The sequence below is a fragment of the Tympanuchus pallidicinctus genome, unplaced genomic scaffold (assembly GCF_026119805.1).
Source record: "Tympanuchus pallidicinctus isolate F22 unplaced genomic scaffold, pur_lepc_1.0 scaffold3, whole genome shotgun sequence".
In the NCBI taxonomy this organism is placed as follows: Eukaryota; Metazoa; Chordata; class Aves; order Galliformes; family Phasianidae; genus Tympanuchus; species Tympanuchus pallidicinctus.
The window spans coordinates 92907568-92926304 of record NW_026294747.1 but is presented as its reverse complement, the minus strand read 5'-3'; the positions used below and the strand labels follow the sequence as shown (position 1 = coordinate 92926304).

Sequence of the window (18737 nt, the reverse complement as noted above, 5' to 3'; positions counted from 1 at the left end):
TAGCTACTTTGCTAATTAGTCAAGAAACTGACTTGCCAGTTTACATGTAACAATCAGAATAAAAATTGTAGTTAGACTTTGGTGATCGTCATGCACAGACTGCGCACTTATTTCTGCAGAGACAGAATATCCATATTTGCTGCAACATGTCATATGTAATTTAAAGGCAACAAGTATATTGCCTGTAGCTGGACAGAAATTTGGAATGGTGGCAGCCAACTACAAGTGCCGACACACAGCACATAATGTCTTCTGTATCATGTCTTAAAAGTCAGTTTTAAAGTAAGATGATAGTATCTGTGCACCCAAGAAAGTGCTGTGGGCAGTGGGTCCACAGTGGGTGAGAGCACTTCTCAGTGGCTCTAAGCAAAGTGCTTCAGGGGATAGGGATTAGGACAGAAAAGTCCTTATTCTGCTCCTTCTGTTTGTGCTGAAGTACCTTCTGATTTTGTGCATTGGCTTCTATCAAACTGAATTCTGCTCTAGCTTTTGGATTTCTCAAAGCTGGTTGATGTGGTTTGTAACTATGAGGCTCCTAAGTTACAGACAAACTGTATCTAACTTTCAGATGTTCCATTCATCACCATGTTTTCAGCTCATCTTAGCCTTCAGGAGCTTAGTCATTTAGCTGAGGTAGGCAGAGGCAAGCATTTTGCATTTAAATTGATAAGTCATTTGCACTTCCAGTCAATGTACTACTCATAGATGCTTAGTTGGACAATGTAACCAAAAGACCAAAGTACTGTCAGTCTGACAGGGATCGAGTCAGTAGAGGAAATTATCAGTTTTTTCTCATTATTTTAGTCCTTTCAGGTTTTAAATGCTCAAGTAGTGTTGATAATTTCAATTACTACATAAAGTACAGTGAAATCTGAAGAGATTAAGTTCAGTGACTAATCTACTTTGAATTGTGAAGAAGTCATCGGTGGCAAAATGTCTTGAAGGGTGGCAAAATAATCCTATCCCAGCTTTTACAGCTGTGCTTTGGCACTGATAACACTCCTGTCACAAAGCTGCAGCAGTGAGGGATGTCGCTCATGCATCCATAAGTGCTGTACTCAGTGTAAGGGATGGGTGTTTTATATCAATAAGAATTGTTTCTCATTTCAAAGTTTTTGCACTTGTTGAGTTTCTTTAAGAAAAACATGCATATGATTTAGAGAATGTACATGGAAAAAAACTAGACAGACAAAAAGTATCCTAATTGCAAGCCTGTTAATTCCAGATGAGTCTTCAACATTACTAATCACAATTGAATGAAATATCCAGACACCTAATTGGAAAATCAGTTCCTTCTAATAATATATTAATCCCATTCAGTCTGTCCTCAGCACAGAAGGCCGGGTGTCATTGCTGATTACTTCTGTGAGGCAGCCTGCAGTACAAAAGGGATTACAATATTCCTTTGATCCTACACAGTGAAAGAATTCATAGGCACAAAGGTTAAATTAAAATCTAGAGTTCATTGGATTGTCAGCTGAGTTTGTGGTCATAAGAGACAAAATCAATGATAATGAAAAAAGCTGGAAAGAAAAAAAAGCAGAATTGTTGCCTTTAGTGTTTCACCAGATTCTTGAGCGTTCAGAAACTGTGCAGTCTTTGCCTACCAAACGGTAATGTGCTGCCAGAAAAAAAAAAAAAGGAAAAAAAAAAAAAAAAAGAAAGAAAAAAAAACAAGAAAGAAAGAAAGAAAGAAAAAGAGTCTTTCACTTCTTCCCTCACCGTGATAGTTTTCCTTCCAGGTCCTTTCTCTGTGAAACCAAAAAGGCTTTTCATTTGAGTGTCGCTTTATCACAAGGACACATTAGAGGACTAATCTGAAGATGTTCTGCCAAAACTGTGATTGGCTATTTAAAGGATTTCCAGACTTTTTCTGTTTGTTTTTAAGAGTTGGTACTTCTGTTGTAGCATGAGTAGAATTTCCACAGTCACCTGATTTGCCCTAAAGAAATGATCTCCATCTTTAGAATGACTAACAAACTAGAAAAATGATTGTTTTTTCTGAAGGAAAAAAAGAGAAGTTGTCTGTATTGATAGCAGAATTCTAAATAAATAAATAAATAAAAATGAAATGAGATGCTGCATTAAAAAACACTTGGAAAAAAAAAACAAAAACAATTGCATGCCCTTAGGTAATGATAACATTTTTCTGACAGCATGAATATGATACTCCCCAATCAGCTTTTGCACAGGCAGTGTATAATGCAGCAATTGTTCAAATGTCCCCATGGGATTTTGCCATAACGTCCCATCAGACGCTGCCAAGCCACGACTCACACCGGAGTCTCACACTAACGTGTCTCTTTGCTTGGCAGGCGATGCCCCCGGTGGCGATGCTGCACTTCCCGGCCCTGCGCAGAACTCAACTGCGCTCCCAGGTACGGACCTGCAGCAGCATCCCAGGCTGAATCTTGTAGGATCCCTGGGATGCTCCATCCGTGGCGTCTCCATCCGCCTTCACTGCCATTGTCCATCCACCGAGCGGCACTGTTGTGTAGAAATTACAACAGCAGCTCTGCTTCATCCGTCTCTCAGTGCTGTGTGTGGCTCACATTCCCCGTACAAATCTGCACTTGCTTTGTATTTTGTTGTCCATCCCGCACTTGGTCATGGGGGGCAATGTGGCTATCAGTTTTTTCTTTTAGCTGTGTCACTTTCCTGTTGTTGTGTTTGAGGCGGTAATTTGAGCCAAACACTGATATTAATGCCATTAACCAAAGAGAAGCTTACTGGGCTTGCTGAGAAATAATAGCCCCACACATGTGTGTGATGAGGTGGTTTGAGTGAATGTTAAAAATGCTGGAAGCCTTTGTTCCCATTTTACTGTTTAAAAAAAAAAAAAGAAAAAGAGAGAGAGAGGGAGAGAGAGAAAGAAAACTAAAAAAAAAAGAAAACTAATTTATCTGAAGTTAGAAGTTTTATAGAACTCATTATTTTTGCAAATTTTCATATTTTACATCTTGACTGTGGCAAATGCAGAGTAATAGATGAGCAGTTCTGAATAGTTTTGAATTATGGATTTTGCCTTATTCTGTTCTTCTTGGTAACTTTGTCCTTCATTCTCCTTATAACTATGAAAGTGATTCTTTTCCTCTTTCCAAATAGAGAGCGAGCCATTGGTTTTGTATGTCATTCTTGCATGTCTTTGATTCTTCTTATATTTTCCTATACCTATGGAGGCAGAGGCCTGCAAAGTTCATAGTTATCTCCCTTCTAACTAAACTAAAACTTAGCAAGCTTGCTTTTCTTTCATTGTAAGTCTTCCTCACTCCTTTTGTCATCTTGTTTTCACTTTATTACAGATACTTATAATAGATCTCATTATATTTAAACTTTCTCTCTCCTTTTCAATATACTGCACTTCTCCACACCCTCTGCCCTCCTGACAATACAACACCACTACAACTGTGTATTTTAGAAATGGTTGTGAGTCAGTGTGTTTGTGACCCTAGTGTCAGCCACAGTAATCTTCAGCAACAGACAAGTAGAGAGCTGGTTTGAAGACAGCACATGGAGGTTGCAGTGCTCCTTTTTGCTCCTAGAAGGGTGTGAATTTTTAGTGCAAGAGGCCCTGTGCATCATTATAGTGAAGTATTTATGGACTTTTGCAGACATATACATATTTTAAGACGTCTTATGCAATAATGTGTTCTGACCACTGCTATCAAGGGTCCTTAGCTTTTGATTCTGTATACCTCATAAGCATTTCTTTGATTTTCAATCTTGTGGTTTCTTCAACCTGATTCATTTTGGCTTTATGATCTTCTGGTATATGTTTATGTAGTCAGAAATTAGTTTAAGAACTCTTCTAATCTTTTAAGGAGGCATAATGCATTTATCTGTGATCATTAGAATAAGCATAAGAAAATGAGAGGTATGATGAAGTGATGATCTCAGTTTGCTGACTGAGCTGCTAAAGAAGAATGAGATGTGTTTAGCTGGAAGTTTCTTGTATCACATTATATATTTGGTTGTATACTGAGGATAAGTGTTCTGTTCTGTTTTAGCTTTTTTTACTGAAGAGTACTCCAAAACTCTCTCAGATAATGGTGAGGTGGTGGCACAAGTTGACGTTATATTGTACTTTCAAACTTACACAAAGGCTGCTAGTACCTTAAGAATTGGTGAATGCATAATACATCTTCAGAAGGGTTGTGGTGACTTCAGACAGCTGTCTTTGCTGTAGCTCCACTAAGATTCAGTGTTGGGAGAATCATAGGCAGTTTTCTTTTTGCACTAAGGAAAGTAGTTGCAATTGGTATGAATTGTCTTTCAGCCATCTTCTTATTTCTTAATCTTGATTACTCCTCTGAATTTTAGAAAAGCCTATTACAACACAAGAAGTCTGCTTTATGACTGGCGACACACTCTTTCATACATGCTGTTCTTTCTCTTGTGAAATTACTAATTACATCCCCTGAATGATCCATGACACAGTGTAGTTCACATGGTTGGAGTCAGCATAAAAATTACATTTCCTGATTATCTGCTTCATTTCATCTAGTGTTACATTTATTTTTATATTTTTATATTTTATAATCTATAAAAAATCTTGGTATTATATAAACAAATTCCCTCCTACAACAGTTTTTTCCTCCACAAAATCTCAACCATATATATTTTTTCTCTTACTTGGTTATGCAAATAGGTGCATACTCCATTTCTCTGAACTGTGATTCATTCTTGAAATGAAGCTTTTTAATAAACAGTATTTACCACAAGAATAATTCTCTGTCTTTAAAATGTGGACCTTTTTCACTTAGAACTCGAAGACTGAATATAAAAAAAATTCTTACAAACCATTTTTTCCATCATTTTACCAAGTTACATTGTATCTTGTGAGTGAGTTCCTCAAATGTATTTAAAGCACCCGTCTCTTGATGATATCTGTGAAATTTTACTGTATCATCTGCTTATTGCAGATGAAGTGGGTTAAGCACAGGCCAAGAAATGGAGATGTATATTAAATACTTATATTGCTCTTTGTCTTTTTCTTTTTTTCATTTTTAATCTTCATTTTATGTGAAAGCTATCTTCTTATTAACAGGATAGGAAAAAGAGCCCATTTTATACGTAATATTTTTTCATTGTTCTTTATAGATTTTCTGGGTTTCTGGTACATGATACATGACTAGAAGAGGTCTGAGAAGCAGAAGGAAAATGCAATTGAAAGAAGAATAAAGAACAGAAAAAGTTGGAAAAAGGAAGTCCTACACTACCTAAAGGGAGGCTATAAGAAAGAGAGTGATAAACTCTTTAGCAGAGTCTGTTGTGATAGGGCAAGGAATATGGTTTCAAACAAAAAGAGGGAAGATTTAGATTGGATATGAGGAAGAAGTTTTTAGCAATGAGGGTGGTCAGGCACTAGAACAGGTTGCCCAGAGAGGTGGCGGAAGTCCCGTCCATGGGGGAATTCGAGGTCAGGCTGGATGGGACTCTGATCAACCTGATCAAGCTGTAGATGTCCCTGTTCAGTGCAGGGGAACTGGACTAGATGGCCTTTAAAGATCCCTTCCAACTCAAATGATTCTTTGATTCAATGAAGTCACAGAAGTAGAAAAGACAAAGTAAAAGGGTCTGAAGAGGAGGAAGGGGCAATCAGAGCAAGTGTCCTCAGGAGAAGCAGAATATAAAATGTGGAGAGTCACGGGAGAGAAGAGCAAAATAAGGCAATCAAAAATGAGGGAAAAAAATAAGAAACAGTTTATATGTCAGTTTTCTTCGAGAAAGCTTGAAGAATATTGAATTCAGGTCCCTTCTTTTTTTGTCCTTTCTGGTCTGTTTTGTCATGTAGGATATTTTCTTCTTTGCAAGTTCAATCTGTTAGTCTCCTTGCTAGGATGACATTTTAAATAGATCTGTATTTATTCCCTTTATAAAATGTGAATTGCTGGTTTCATGTGGCTGTGGCTGTGCAATATGTGTCACGCAGGGCAAATGCTGCAGATAGCTTGGCTCAGACTCCACCCTGCAGGTGGCTCTGGCACTGCTGGCATGCACACCACTTTGAGGGCAGCCACTGTTCTAAAGCTTAAATAACTGAATAATGTTAAAATGTATGAGTAGTTCCTCCTAGTTGTTACCCTTAATTTAAAAGGTCTGAACTCAACATACCTGGTTTCCTTTTGTTTCTAAAACTGAATTTGTGTGTTTTCTACAGCCTTTTTTTCATTTCTTTGTCTTTAGTGTTCTTTTATTTCTTCAGAAACCTGTATCATGGGAGAAGAGCATAGTGTATACTGAAGGGGAGACTTTTCACTCATTCCAGAAAGGGAATTAGCGTTGCATTTTCAGAATGGATCATGTACCTACCACGACAAAAAGTGTACTAAAAGATACACCGAATATATTGGGAGGTCTCTGCATTAATATTTGGTGTCTCTGAGAGTAAAACTGGTTTGAGTGGAAGCAAATCAGTAAGGAAGGATGGAACTCTTCAGAATTTGATTGTGGTCTGGCAGAGGAGATCAGTTTGCACCTCTAACATCTGAATGATTTCTTGGAGGATTGTTTTTGAGGCTATAAAAGGAAGCATGAAAAACACATAAATTTGGAAACTCTTTGCGGGCTTCAACTGGAAGGAATGGTCTTTTGTCATAAACTGCCTGATTACATACAGCAATACAGCATCGTGGTGAAATAGCACAGCCGTGTACCCAAGTGTCCTCACTATGACAGTGGATAACACTAGATTCTTTAGAAAGCAAGCTTCATCAAAATCTATCACATGAAAATGACCTTAAAATTTGAGGCAGAAGAATTTATATTCTTTCTCAAACACAATTTACAATTTTCTGTTGCAAGCCTAGAAATTGTCATCTAGTTACTAAATGTTAAACCCATTCTTGTAATCCAATGTTCTTGTTCTCAGTTTTCTTTGTCAAGTTTTATAATGTGTTTGTTAAAACAAAAAGGTTTTCCTTTGCAGTTTTGATGAGGTGAGATTTTTTTTATTATGATGTATACTTTTAGTCGTTACGCATCATATGGAATCTCCTGCTGAAAGATGCTGAAAGATAATACCTTCTATTTTATTATGATGGCCCAAAACGTCAGAGGCAAATCGTGGTGGTATAGCAGCAAAGAATGAACCTTCCCACCAATGTAATACATGTTGCCATGCAACAGATGGCATTAGAGGGGCAGTCTGACCGAGTGGCATCTGACATGGAAATGCGTAAGGAACAAAAGTGTGTTAGTAAATTCCTCCATGCGGAAAAATTTGTACCCATTGACATTCATTGATGCTTGCTGAACATTTCTGGACACCAAACAGAGGACATGAGCACAATGAGGTGGTGGTGCATTTCAGCAGTGGCGACAGCAACAGTGGGTCTCTTACACTGGTGCATATTTTTACAAGTACGGCACACAAGCTTTTCTTCATCTCTGGCAAAAATGCAGTGATAATGGTGGAGAATATGTTGAAAAATAGTGCGTTGTAACTGAAAATTTGCTCTATCAAATGGCATTAACGTGCTCTTTGTATGCTCTTTGTATTTCCATGGATATAAATAGGAGGCATTACTTTCAGAGCAACCTGTCTATGTACTATGTAGTTTGTGTATGTATATATACCTATATATACATTAAGATTTGTGTTTTTCCCTCATACAAAAATCAAGTCCTGTGTATGTCAGAATAGTTCTTCAATTTCAATGCATGCTGACACACTTCAATGTTTCATTGATGTGTATTTACAGGGAAAAGAAACAGCCCACTGATTAATTCTCATCTTACTTTATGCTTCTTTTATAGGTCAAAGTTCAAAAATCAACTCATCTCCAAGCATAGAGAGCTTGCCTGGGGGACGCGAATTTACAGGATCTCCACCTTTGTCTGCATCAAAAAAGGATTCATTTTTTAGCACCATCTCCCGTTCTCGTTCCCAAAGCAAGACTATGAGCAGGAAAGAGTCTGTGAGTTCCTTAACATTTTTAAGCTATTTTAATTGTCACACAGCATTACATGTTACAGCCATCATTTCTCTCGTTCATTAAGCTCATACTTGAAAATGTTTCCCTCGGCTCATATTAATGGCAAAAGCAGAAATAAGCTATTTAAACTGTTTCTGTTGAGTAACACCTCCATTATGAATTCCATCCCATAATCCTACTGGAAATGAAACTGAAACAGTCCAAAACCTCTAAAAAGAAAGGAAGAACTCCTCTTTGCTTTGCTTTGTTAGACTTTTGGTGTAGTCCTGAAGTTAATAAACAGTTCAGTGAGGAGCACGAATGCTCAGCAGATCCAAACATGTCCATCTGTTTTCCCTGAAATTCTTTAATACATCAGAGATTTCGCAGTGTCTGTAGCATTTGTAGTCACAGTTTTATTTTTTGTACAGCCCTCTGATCTTTCATTTGGCCACAAGACAGAATGTTTTCAGCTAAGAAGAAGAGTACAAATTTTTCATAGGTGTGTTCCAAATAAATTCTCATCTAATAAGAGATATTAAGATATTATAGGAGCACTAATTTAATAAAACTTATATGTCTTGGAGCCAGAGGATTCTTGTTTGTTTTGCATACCAGTTCCCCACTGACTTTCTGCTGATTAAAATCCAGCTATGTAGTTGGAAAAAAAGTTGTGTTTTTGGGAGATGAAGCCAGTTCTCCGTTCCATTTTTGCCAGTGTATGTTCGTATAATTACTCATTGATTTGAGTAAAAAAGAAATTGTAATAGCAATACTTCTATGTTAGAGCATTCTTTGGATATTCAGAAATCTTAGAAATGGATCTAAATGTAGCACAGAAATCTAATCTGAACATCTCAGCAGTTTCATCTCCAAATAGCAGAATCTTTCACATGTTTTGTTTGATATTTGAAACGTTTTGATGAAATGCCTACTTTTCCATAACATTTTTCAGCTTTTGTTCACTAAAACAGTTATTCCACATACTTCAGTGACACCTAAAGAAAAGCTGCACTTTGTGGTTAGTTGAGAAGAAGCTTAATGTTTGCTTTGTATCCATTTAAGACATACCAAACTGAGTTTAAAGCTAAATGAACAATATCTTTCTGCTTATCCTCATGAGTTGAAAAAAAATAAAAATACCAATATTCAAATTCCATTTTACGCAGTTTAACAAGATCTACATCCAAATTTTGCTTACAACTTTTATCCCAGCCAGAACTTGGGTTTTTTTGCACCAAGAGTTCTCTAATAGAATACATAGAAAAATTTTTCATGATATTGCTCAGTCAATTTTCGATTTTCAGGTAGATGGTCTCTCTTATTTGTGAAATTTTATTGATCTCTTCTCATGGATTTTTAACAAAATTGTTGATTGCAACAGATTTCTAGTCATTATATATTTTTCAATAGATTGGTAGTCATGATAATATACAATGAGCATTACTTTTCCAAAACATTCTTTGAACTGCAGTAATTTACATTGTTGCATTATATGATTTGACAGTTAGAAAAGGTTTTAGGGTGGCAAAATCTATTTCCTTATGTTCAATTTCTTACTGACTTTTAATATAGAAATAAGAAATTTACCATAACTCTTAGAAGAAAGGTTTGTTTAAATCTGTTTTTGATTCCTCAAGATTACGTTTGGTTTTTATTTTCCTGTAAGTTTCATGTTATCCAGTGTTCCATTTAAAGAAAACTCCCAGAAGTTCATCCTGAGGTCCCAAAATATCTGCCTCAGAAGTGTCCAGTGGTATAGTTGTTTCCTTTACAGCTGTTCTCTGGAGGCCCAAAAAAAAAAAAAAGCACAATGGGCTCAATCATTGTTTTATTTATAAAAACTTAACTTTTTTACATTTGTGTCCAGTAATCACAGAGATTATGTTATTAAGCACCATGAAAATTATCATTGTTGGAACATGCAATGCATCAATCTCTTTATAAAAAGATTATTTTAAATGCAGACATCCTATGGATGAAGGAGAATCCAATTCTCCCTCATCTTTGTGCTTTTAATTAATGAATTAATGCCCTTCTCAAGGAAAAAGTGAGAATAGAATACATAAATAAAAATACGTCCTTCAATATGGAATTTTAATAGGTGATTTTCACAGACCAAAGGACATATACTGTAGCATTGTCAGAGGATGAGCAGGAACGTCGTCATCACAAGGCACTCCAGAAGTGTGACCTGTATCAGGTTCAGATCTGGGCTGCCCCATACAGGAGAGACATGACATACTGGAGGTAATTCAGCAAAGGGCCACAAAGATTATGAAGAGAGTGGAGCATCCCTCCTAAGAGGAAAGGCTGAGAGAGCTGAAACTGTTCAGCCTAAAGAGAAGACTCAGGGGATGTCTTCTTAGTATACGTGCAGAAGGGATACAAAGAAGATTGAGTCAGTCTCTTTGCAGTAGTGTACAGTGCAAGGGCCCCCTGAGCACCAGGAAGCACTTTACTGTGTGGGTGACTGAGCACTGACACAGACTGCCCAGAGATTGGAGTATGTTCCTTGGAGATACTTCAAGCATTCCTGGAGATAGGCCTGGGCAGCCTGCGCCACATGTCACTGCTTGGAGCAGGGGTTGGACAGATGGACTCTGAGGTCCCTGCCAACTTTAACCAGTCTATGATTCTAAGACAGCATGAACTGGAATATGACTTATTTAAATTCTTTCTTTCCTAAAGTCTGTCCAACAAGCAAGACTTTTTTTGGAATAATTATGATCAAAATTGATACACGGTTCATTGCCTCCAGGAATGAGATAACTCCATTTCTTATAAGAGACTCTTATTTAAGATAAAAACATTTGTCTTATATCTGGTCTTCTGTTTTGCCTTTGGTTTTTTTTTTTTCTTTTTAAATACAAAGATCAATGGAATGACTTTTATACTACTGTTGACAGAAATAGGTGTCCTCCATTTTATTTAAAGATGTGAATCTATAGCCTCAGGCCTGAATCATAGAAGGAAAGCTTGGGTTGAAAAGGACCTCAAAGATATCTAGTTTCAACCCCCCTTCTATGTACAGGGTCAGCAACCATTAAACCAGGCTACCCAGAGCCTGGCTTTGAATGCCTCCAGTGTAAACAATCATTCCTCCTCCTGTTCATATGCTCCCTTAAGTATGGGAAGGTACTGAAAGGTACTGTGAATGCACCATACCAGATCACATTTTGGCAGCCTATGGATAATAATGTGGATATTATTAATAAATGGATAATAATGTGATTCACATTATTATTGTGTGGCATTAAGCTGAGTGCTAATGTGAGGCCCACTAAAAGTGTTCGGAAGTCTGTTTTGTGCTCAGCAGTGAAGTGCCTCTCTACCTCTTAAGACAGCTTACTGCTTTCTGACACATCACAGTTCCTGAAACCATTTTGCCATAAACAAAAACAGGAACATATAGTGCCCATTATCTTCAGGCTGGGTTGGTCTTGCTGGAATAAAGTCCTAGAAAATTTCCTCTCGTAACCTGCTTACTGCCACCTCCTCTTCAGCAGAGGAAACTGGGTACATTTGTGGTCCATTTACTTCTCTGATTATGTTACATTTTCTTATCCAGCAAACATGAAGGAGAGTCTATTATCAGCAAAGAGCAAAGCTGATTAGACCTTGATTTAGCAAATATGGTTGGTAGTCTCACATTCTGGCAGAAAATTCTGTAAATGGCTTTCAGCTACAGAGATGTGCCAGAGAGGGATCTTTGAATCAGTGTAAACTTTTTTAAAACTTTCACAGAACAAAAGCAGGATAAATATATTTGTGACTGAAAAGAAGGTTTTGATCTAGATAAATATGTTTTAATAAATAAATTTATATGTAAAGTGTTTCAAGTTCACAAAAAACAAATGATCCTAAAAAAAAAATACTTCAAAGATAAATCTGGAGAAGCTTATTTTCTTTACTAAAATAATTTGTAAATTTGGTCAATCAGAATCCCCATTTCTTAGCAAAGAAATATTCTGGAATAAAAATGTCTTTGTCATGCTGGTTCTGATTGCATAGACTTTTTAATTAAGTCAAATTTGACAGCATACGCTGTTGTCCTTACAAGCAGGTAGAAGCAACTGTTACAGTCTGTGATTTACTTTGCCAGTTTGACTGATTTGGCGTTGTTAAGAATACCCTTGCAGATTAGAAAATTAACTTATGGCATAATTTTCAATTAAGTAGGCATCTGCTTTGGTGATTTTGAAGCCTGATTTAAACATATAAGCTTGACATTTCTGCTCAGGTAGAGATAGCATAAGAAAATAAAAGGGATTAAAGAGGGTAGATTTAGATTGGGTATAAGGAAAATTCTTTTACAGTGAGTGTGGTGAGGCTCTGGGACAGATTACTGAGTGTTGTGGTTGATGCCCATTCCTGGAGACTTTCAAGGTGAGGCTGGATATGGCCCTGGGCAACCTGATATAGCTGTGCATATCCCTGTTCATTGCAGGGGAGTTGGACTGGATGGCCTTTCAGAAGTCCCCTTCAACTCTGATTCTGTGATTCTATTCTATGATAATCAAACTAACACTAGACAACTACACATAAAAATTAATGCATACAAAAGTTCCTTTGGAGAAAAGCATGCCTTTTGTGCATAGTGGCATATCATGAAGACCCTGGATTTCTGTGTATCTTCTCCCTGACATTTTTTAAATCTCTTTAAAAGGCTTCAAGCAAAATATTTGTCTCAGTCCATACTTAATCATGCTGAATGTTTGTTTGGAAATAGAAATGCTATGAGTAAAGGATCCTTTTCAGTTACACAACATAATGTGTGGCCAGAATAAATTAGTGCCTGTGTTCAACAGCTAATTGCTTGATCAGTGTGTATCAAGCCGAAAGTTAAAGACTGTGATGATTGTTTTTCAGGGCCTTAAGTTTAATGAACTTCAGTACCTTAAAATTTAACTGAGCAATTAACGCTTTAGGGCACTTGCTTTTGTTATTTTGGTGTGACAGGGCAATCAGACACCTGAAAATGGTAATTCATTTAGTACTTCAGCTTGTCTAATTTTAGAGGCACATGAAAAGAATAGTGAATCAGTGGTGCTGCCAGGTGTCACGTGAGCACAGTTCATAGGAAAACCTCTGAGATGCTTAGGAAGTGTGATGTTTTTCTCTGTTTCCTTCCTCAGGCACTCACAACATGCTGTGTGACTCAAAAGAGCTGAAAACAATGTGAGGAAAAATAAGCTGCCTTTTTAAGTTTTTATTAGAAATACTTGCATGTTTCATATAATTTTGTGAAAAGACAGCTGTATACATAAGTGGCAGCTTTGAATTCTAATGCTCCTTATCTTTTCTGGAGTGATTCATTTCAGGGAAAATAAACTGTACTGTGATAAAAGCAGGAAGTTAATTGTTTAGAAAAAAAAAATACGATGAATAAAAATCCAATTGGCTTTGCAATGCTTTTTGTGTCATAATTTGTCTTTTCCTGGTACAAGCAATTCAGATATGTGCAGCCTTATTAGAGATTCCAGTGACTTCTGTGTGGAAGCAAATTAGAATTATGGAATTTAAAGATGGTAGTAAGAGCTTTTTTAATTATTGGAGTGCCCTTTGTAACAGTGAAGGAAAATTTGATAAATGTCCACATCTGGACTTATTGAGACTACAGGCAATGTTTATAGGAGGATCAAAGTGACTTAGGAGCCAAGAAGCGTAATAATTTACTCCTTTGCAATCATGTTATCAGCAGCTCAGCAGGTACAGGAACTGGCTCTATGCATGCTCTTTCCTCCCATTAATCATGAAGTTAATGTTTTAGCATCCCAGTAGCAAAGAGAAATGTATCTGGGAATTTTCTGGTAGTTTGAGCTGCCCTTTTTTCCTTATAAATGGAAATCTCTTCCCTTCATCCCACTCTTTAAAGATAACACCACAAAATTACTGTTCATTTCTGTGAAGATCTCAGTACAGAGTACAGAGACCTGTGCTGAATTCTCAACAAAAGCATTGCCATCTCTCTATATCAGGCTTTTCTTGGTGTTTTTGTTTGTTTGTTTGTTTGTTTCGACTGGAAATGGTTTCTGTGTTTGGGGAATTTATTTTTTCCCATTGTGCAATGGATTATAGGTGTGCAGTTAAATTTAAAGTTGTTGGATTCTTATTTTGTCTGTTTGGTTAAACCTTTCCATAAAAAAGAACAGAATTTGTACTTCTTTTAACAAGATTGTATAAATGTTTTCATTTGTATCTATTTATTGTCACTGCATGATCACTATACTTAAGTTTTACCTCCTTAAAGTCAGAGTTTCTAAATAATAATATCCTAATCTGGTCTGTATTCTGACTCATGATAGAAGGCATATCAAAGGTCAAATGCATCTAGTCTAGATAAAGAGGAGTTCAGCAGAACTCTTCTGTAACTGATGCCTAAAACAAGTTTAACCGAAGATAAGTTGAACAAAAAGTATACTGTAAGAGTCCTTCATAAAGGTCTTTATATATGTTAAACTGTGTATATTTACATACTTACTGAGACAGCAAAATTAAGAAGCATAATTCCATATGTGTATCCTTCTTAACTGGCTCTTTAATTAGCCAAATACTTCAGTAACCTAATACTGAAACATGGAACATGAATTTTATTCAAAGTAGAATAATAGTGTATTTATCATTCCATATCCGTTCAAGAATAGTTACAGCATTTATTTCAGAGAGCTCTAAATTCAGAAAATGTTTTTGTTTTTTTTCCCTCTGCTCACATTTTTCTTACATTTGCCCTAGTCATCTGTGTGGTCTTAGCATCAGTCAGATGTGATGCCAACCAATAACAGAGGAACTCATTCATGTGTGTGTCTATTTATAGGCATTTCCAAGTACTAACTAAATAAATATCTCAATTTTATTATTTATACTGCAAAAATACTGCAATATGGTTAAGTCAAAAGTTTCAACAGCAGCTCTGACAGAAACCTTTTATCAGTATTTATATTCTAAGGGATAATTTCTATTTTCTTACAGCTCTTTCTGTTGCCCTAACTATTCACTTACCAAGTGAAACACTACAGATTTTCTTGGTACCTATCCTTCCACAGTCAGTGCATGATTTGTTGCATTCCATAGATCTTCCAGCATTTCGTGGATTTTGTTCTTAAACTGTCTCACTGCGGTCCCATAGGGCAGTGCCAGCAGTTGCAAGTCCCTCATGTCCTGTGCTTTTGCTTGAAAAAAATTTTCTTTCCATCACCAGTTCGTCCCAGGTGAACATCATCAAGTAAAAGTAACTGTGCTCACATCTAATCATTTCATAGCCCCTTCTTCATGCAGAAGCTTTCTCTGAACATCAGCAAAGCAAATGCCTTATGATTCTTCAGAGCACTCCAAAAACTTCCTGCTTTCCATTGGCAACAGTTTGGTTGGTAACATACTGAAGCCATGTCTATAAGACTGACTAATATCACCGTATTGTTTTCATGTCCTCTCCATATGTGTTTCTGTAGCCATCTGTTCTCTCTTGGCTTACACTGAAAAGTCCTTCAGAATAAGGGCTTTTTATTTATGTTTGTATGGCACCAAGCAGGATAAGATCTTGTTCCTGATGACGGTCTGGATGTGATGCAATTAAATAATACATAAATTAATATATAATTTCATTAAAGTATTTCATTGTTCAGAAATGGTGATTTCAGGTTTAAGTGTCAGCATATGCTATAAAGTGTTCTGTGGCTGGCATAGATCATAAATTCTGTGGGTTTCAACCAACATCCAACTATCAGGGGTTCAATATTAGTAAGTTAAATCTTGTATTTAATTATATTTAGTCATTAGATTGAAAAAATAAAATGAAGTAAATTTTCACAAAATGGAAACAGTAACCAATACTTGTTTTCTCGAGGGAAATTTGAATCAAATTAAATGAGAAAGCAATTTATGCCATGCATCTGAATTTTATTTGACATGCAAAATTCTATCAATATCCTAAGGGTATACCTTGTGTATGTTTTATGAATAAGCACTTAAGTACTGGTAAGACTCTGAACAAGTCCCTGGCTTTAGAATTTCCCTGACTCAATGTCATTTTTGCAGTTACTTTCCTCTAAATGTTTCAATACTTCATCAGAATTATTTTCTAATTTGCCCTGTCAATTTGCCAAGTGCTAGGGGCTTGCTCTTTAGTGCTTTTACTATGAATACTGAGAGAGTGGAAAATATGATGGAGCAAGTTAATATAGGAAAAATCTAGAGGCTACAAACTTAAAAAAAATAAAAATAAAAACTACCTTTCCTTTGCAAATATTTACAGTCTGGAAGGGTACTCTGGGAGAGTATTCTGGGCAGTACCACTACATGATTATATTCTTACATACTTTTTCACTGCAGTTCACCCTACCCGTCACTGAGCACCACCAAATCAGTAAAATTAGACTTCTGTTCCAACACAACTCTGTCACTTCTTGCATTCCATTTTTGATTGCAACACTCTTGCTTGAGCATCTTACTTATCTTGAAATAGACTTAAAGACAGTTTATATTCCATCGCACTTACCACGTGGTAGTGCTGCTAGGCTGATCGACTTCAAGAGCCGCTGAGTTCTCACCCGAATGGAATTTCGCCTGAATATTCAGGAATGAGAAATTGGGACATATGTAATTGTAAGACATTGATAACAAAATTGCTTTTTCTTGGGTTTCTACATGAATAAGACTGACAAAACTAATTTTTCTTTCAATTCCTGAATAGTAAGACTGAAAACTTATTGTTAGCATGAAGGAAAGGCATTACAGACCTGAATTCGTGAATTGATACTCTCAGTTTTCTAGTTCTATGTTAAGCTGCATGTCATGTATCTGGCAGAAAGCTTGCTTAAACTGATAAAAGCAAGGATGAAAAAGAATGGCTTCTGCCAAAACAATTTTTCTTCAGACCTTGGCTTGTGTAAGATGATAAATTCCAGTGACCTTAATCATTTTTGCAAACCTTATTGCAGCTTGTAAAGTGATGAACTGTAAAACAATAGTATTACTCTGTCACAACTGTAAAACTTGCTGTAATCTGTTCTTGAAGGTGATGACCATTGTCAGTTAGTTAGTTATACATGTTTTTCTGAAATAGTAAAATTTGTTGAAAAAATGAGTTGTGGTGGAAGATCTCATTTGAGTCCATATAGCTCAGGAAAAAGGAAGGGTATAAAAATTTTATTTCCTGAGCTGTCTTCATAAAGGTGAGAAGATAGATGAAAGGAAAGGTAATAAAAAGGAAAGAATGAGCTTTGGACAAAATGGAGGCACTAGAACTGTATAGATTTTTTTTAAAATAGGGTAGAAATGGCAAATGATTAATCACAGAGAAATCAGTTTGGGGGGAAAAAGTGAAAAGGAGACGTAGGCAAGGTTCTGGGTACGGAGAAGGAGAAAGACAAATATGAGAAACATCTATGTAAATCAGGTTTGTTTGTTTGGTTGGTTGGTTGGTTTGCAGATTCAGTCTAACCACAAGAAAAATAGTTGGAGATGCGTATATAGAGTTATTCGAATAAATGCTTTCTTTGATTAGAGATGTAAATGCTTCCCTATACTACCCTAACTTAGATGGTTCGTGAAATATAAATCAATGAGGCATCGCAAATAGCATAGTTCCTTTTCATTCTCCTGTTAAATTAATAACTGATCATCTGTAAGGTTCTAAATCATCAGTAATGTTGAAAGTGTGGCAAGGTTTTTGAAATTCCAGGACTACATTTTCAGAAAATATTGTTAACATGTTTTACTGTAAAATAACATCATTTAATTTGCACATCTGATGCAGTGATCCCTTTTGTTTTTTATTTGCTGTTTGATTTAGATTTCTTCCTCATCGTACAGCTCATAATACTTACGTGCTTTGTAGGACACTGTTCTCAATAATTTGGCAATGATTTTTTGTCCCAATTAGTTATTTAGATTATTTTTTAATTTTGTGGTCAACAAGTTAACCTTTGAGAGCTGTGACTGAGAGGGTTTAAGTGACTGTTCGTGTTTCTGATACTGCATCTGTCAGATTAGCTGAAAGGTCAGTTTCTTAAGGAAGGATGAACCATGTTTTCCTTTTAACTTCCATTTGGTCAGCTCAAAGAATGTATGGGTCTTTGCTCATGTGTAAAAGGGATCAAATTCCCAAAGTGTCTTTATACACAAAATAAAAATGGTATCTAGGGAACTTACAGGCTCCGCACAGTGTAACACAAAAGTTGGCACTTACAGTAAGGAGCAGCAAATACTTCTAGACACGAATCGACAGCATCTGCACAATAGCAGCTATAAATCAGTTGTTTCATTTATTATTGCCAAAGAATTTGACTTTAGAGTATTGGAAAAAAGGTGTACTTTCTCTGGAGTGCTTTTTGGTTTTGCTTCTTACCTTTACAAAGCTGTAAAACATTCATAATTTGCAGAACAATTTTTGAAAGATACTGTAAGTAGATTGGTGTTAGAAATGTTGATTGAAAGTGACTTTTGCTCTAACTGTTACTTGGAAAAGTACAATCTCTGACATTGGATCAAGTCAGTGGCTTTGAATAGGAACTCTTCCAGTGCTGCACTGCTCTCCTAATGGAGAATATTCTCCTAATGAGCATTTTGAACCTCATAAGAGCCAATTTTTGGCCTTCTATATCATCTGCCACTGCTGAGAATTTATGTACATCTTCTTTGTAATTCCACGTTGTTGCAGCTCCTAGTATAAATTTTAGTCTTCTGTTTGCCAAAATAAACAAGCCCAAGACTATTCTCTAGACCCATAACAAACACAGTAGCCCATATTGGACCTATTCCAGTTTCTCAGCATCCTTCTTGAACTGATGCTCTCAGTGAGGCCTGAAGAGCACTCAATAA

General features: G+C 36.4%; 1 protein-coding gene across 1 annotated transcript in view; it reads left to right on the top strand.

The window, feature by feature from the left end:
- TBC1D5 (TBC1 domain family member 5) overlaps positions 1-18737 on the top strand; it is a 293599-nt gene that overhangs the window by 247432 nt on the left and 27430 nt on the right. The window contains exons 17-18 of the mRNA XM_052695951.1: positions 2316-2378; positions 7759-7919. Coding sequence (XP_052551911.1) covers positions 2316-2378; positions 7759-7919 — 224 coding nt within the window. The remainder of the gene's footprint in view (positions 1-2315; positions 2379-7758; positions 7920-18737) is intronic.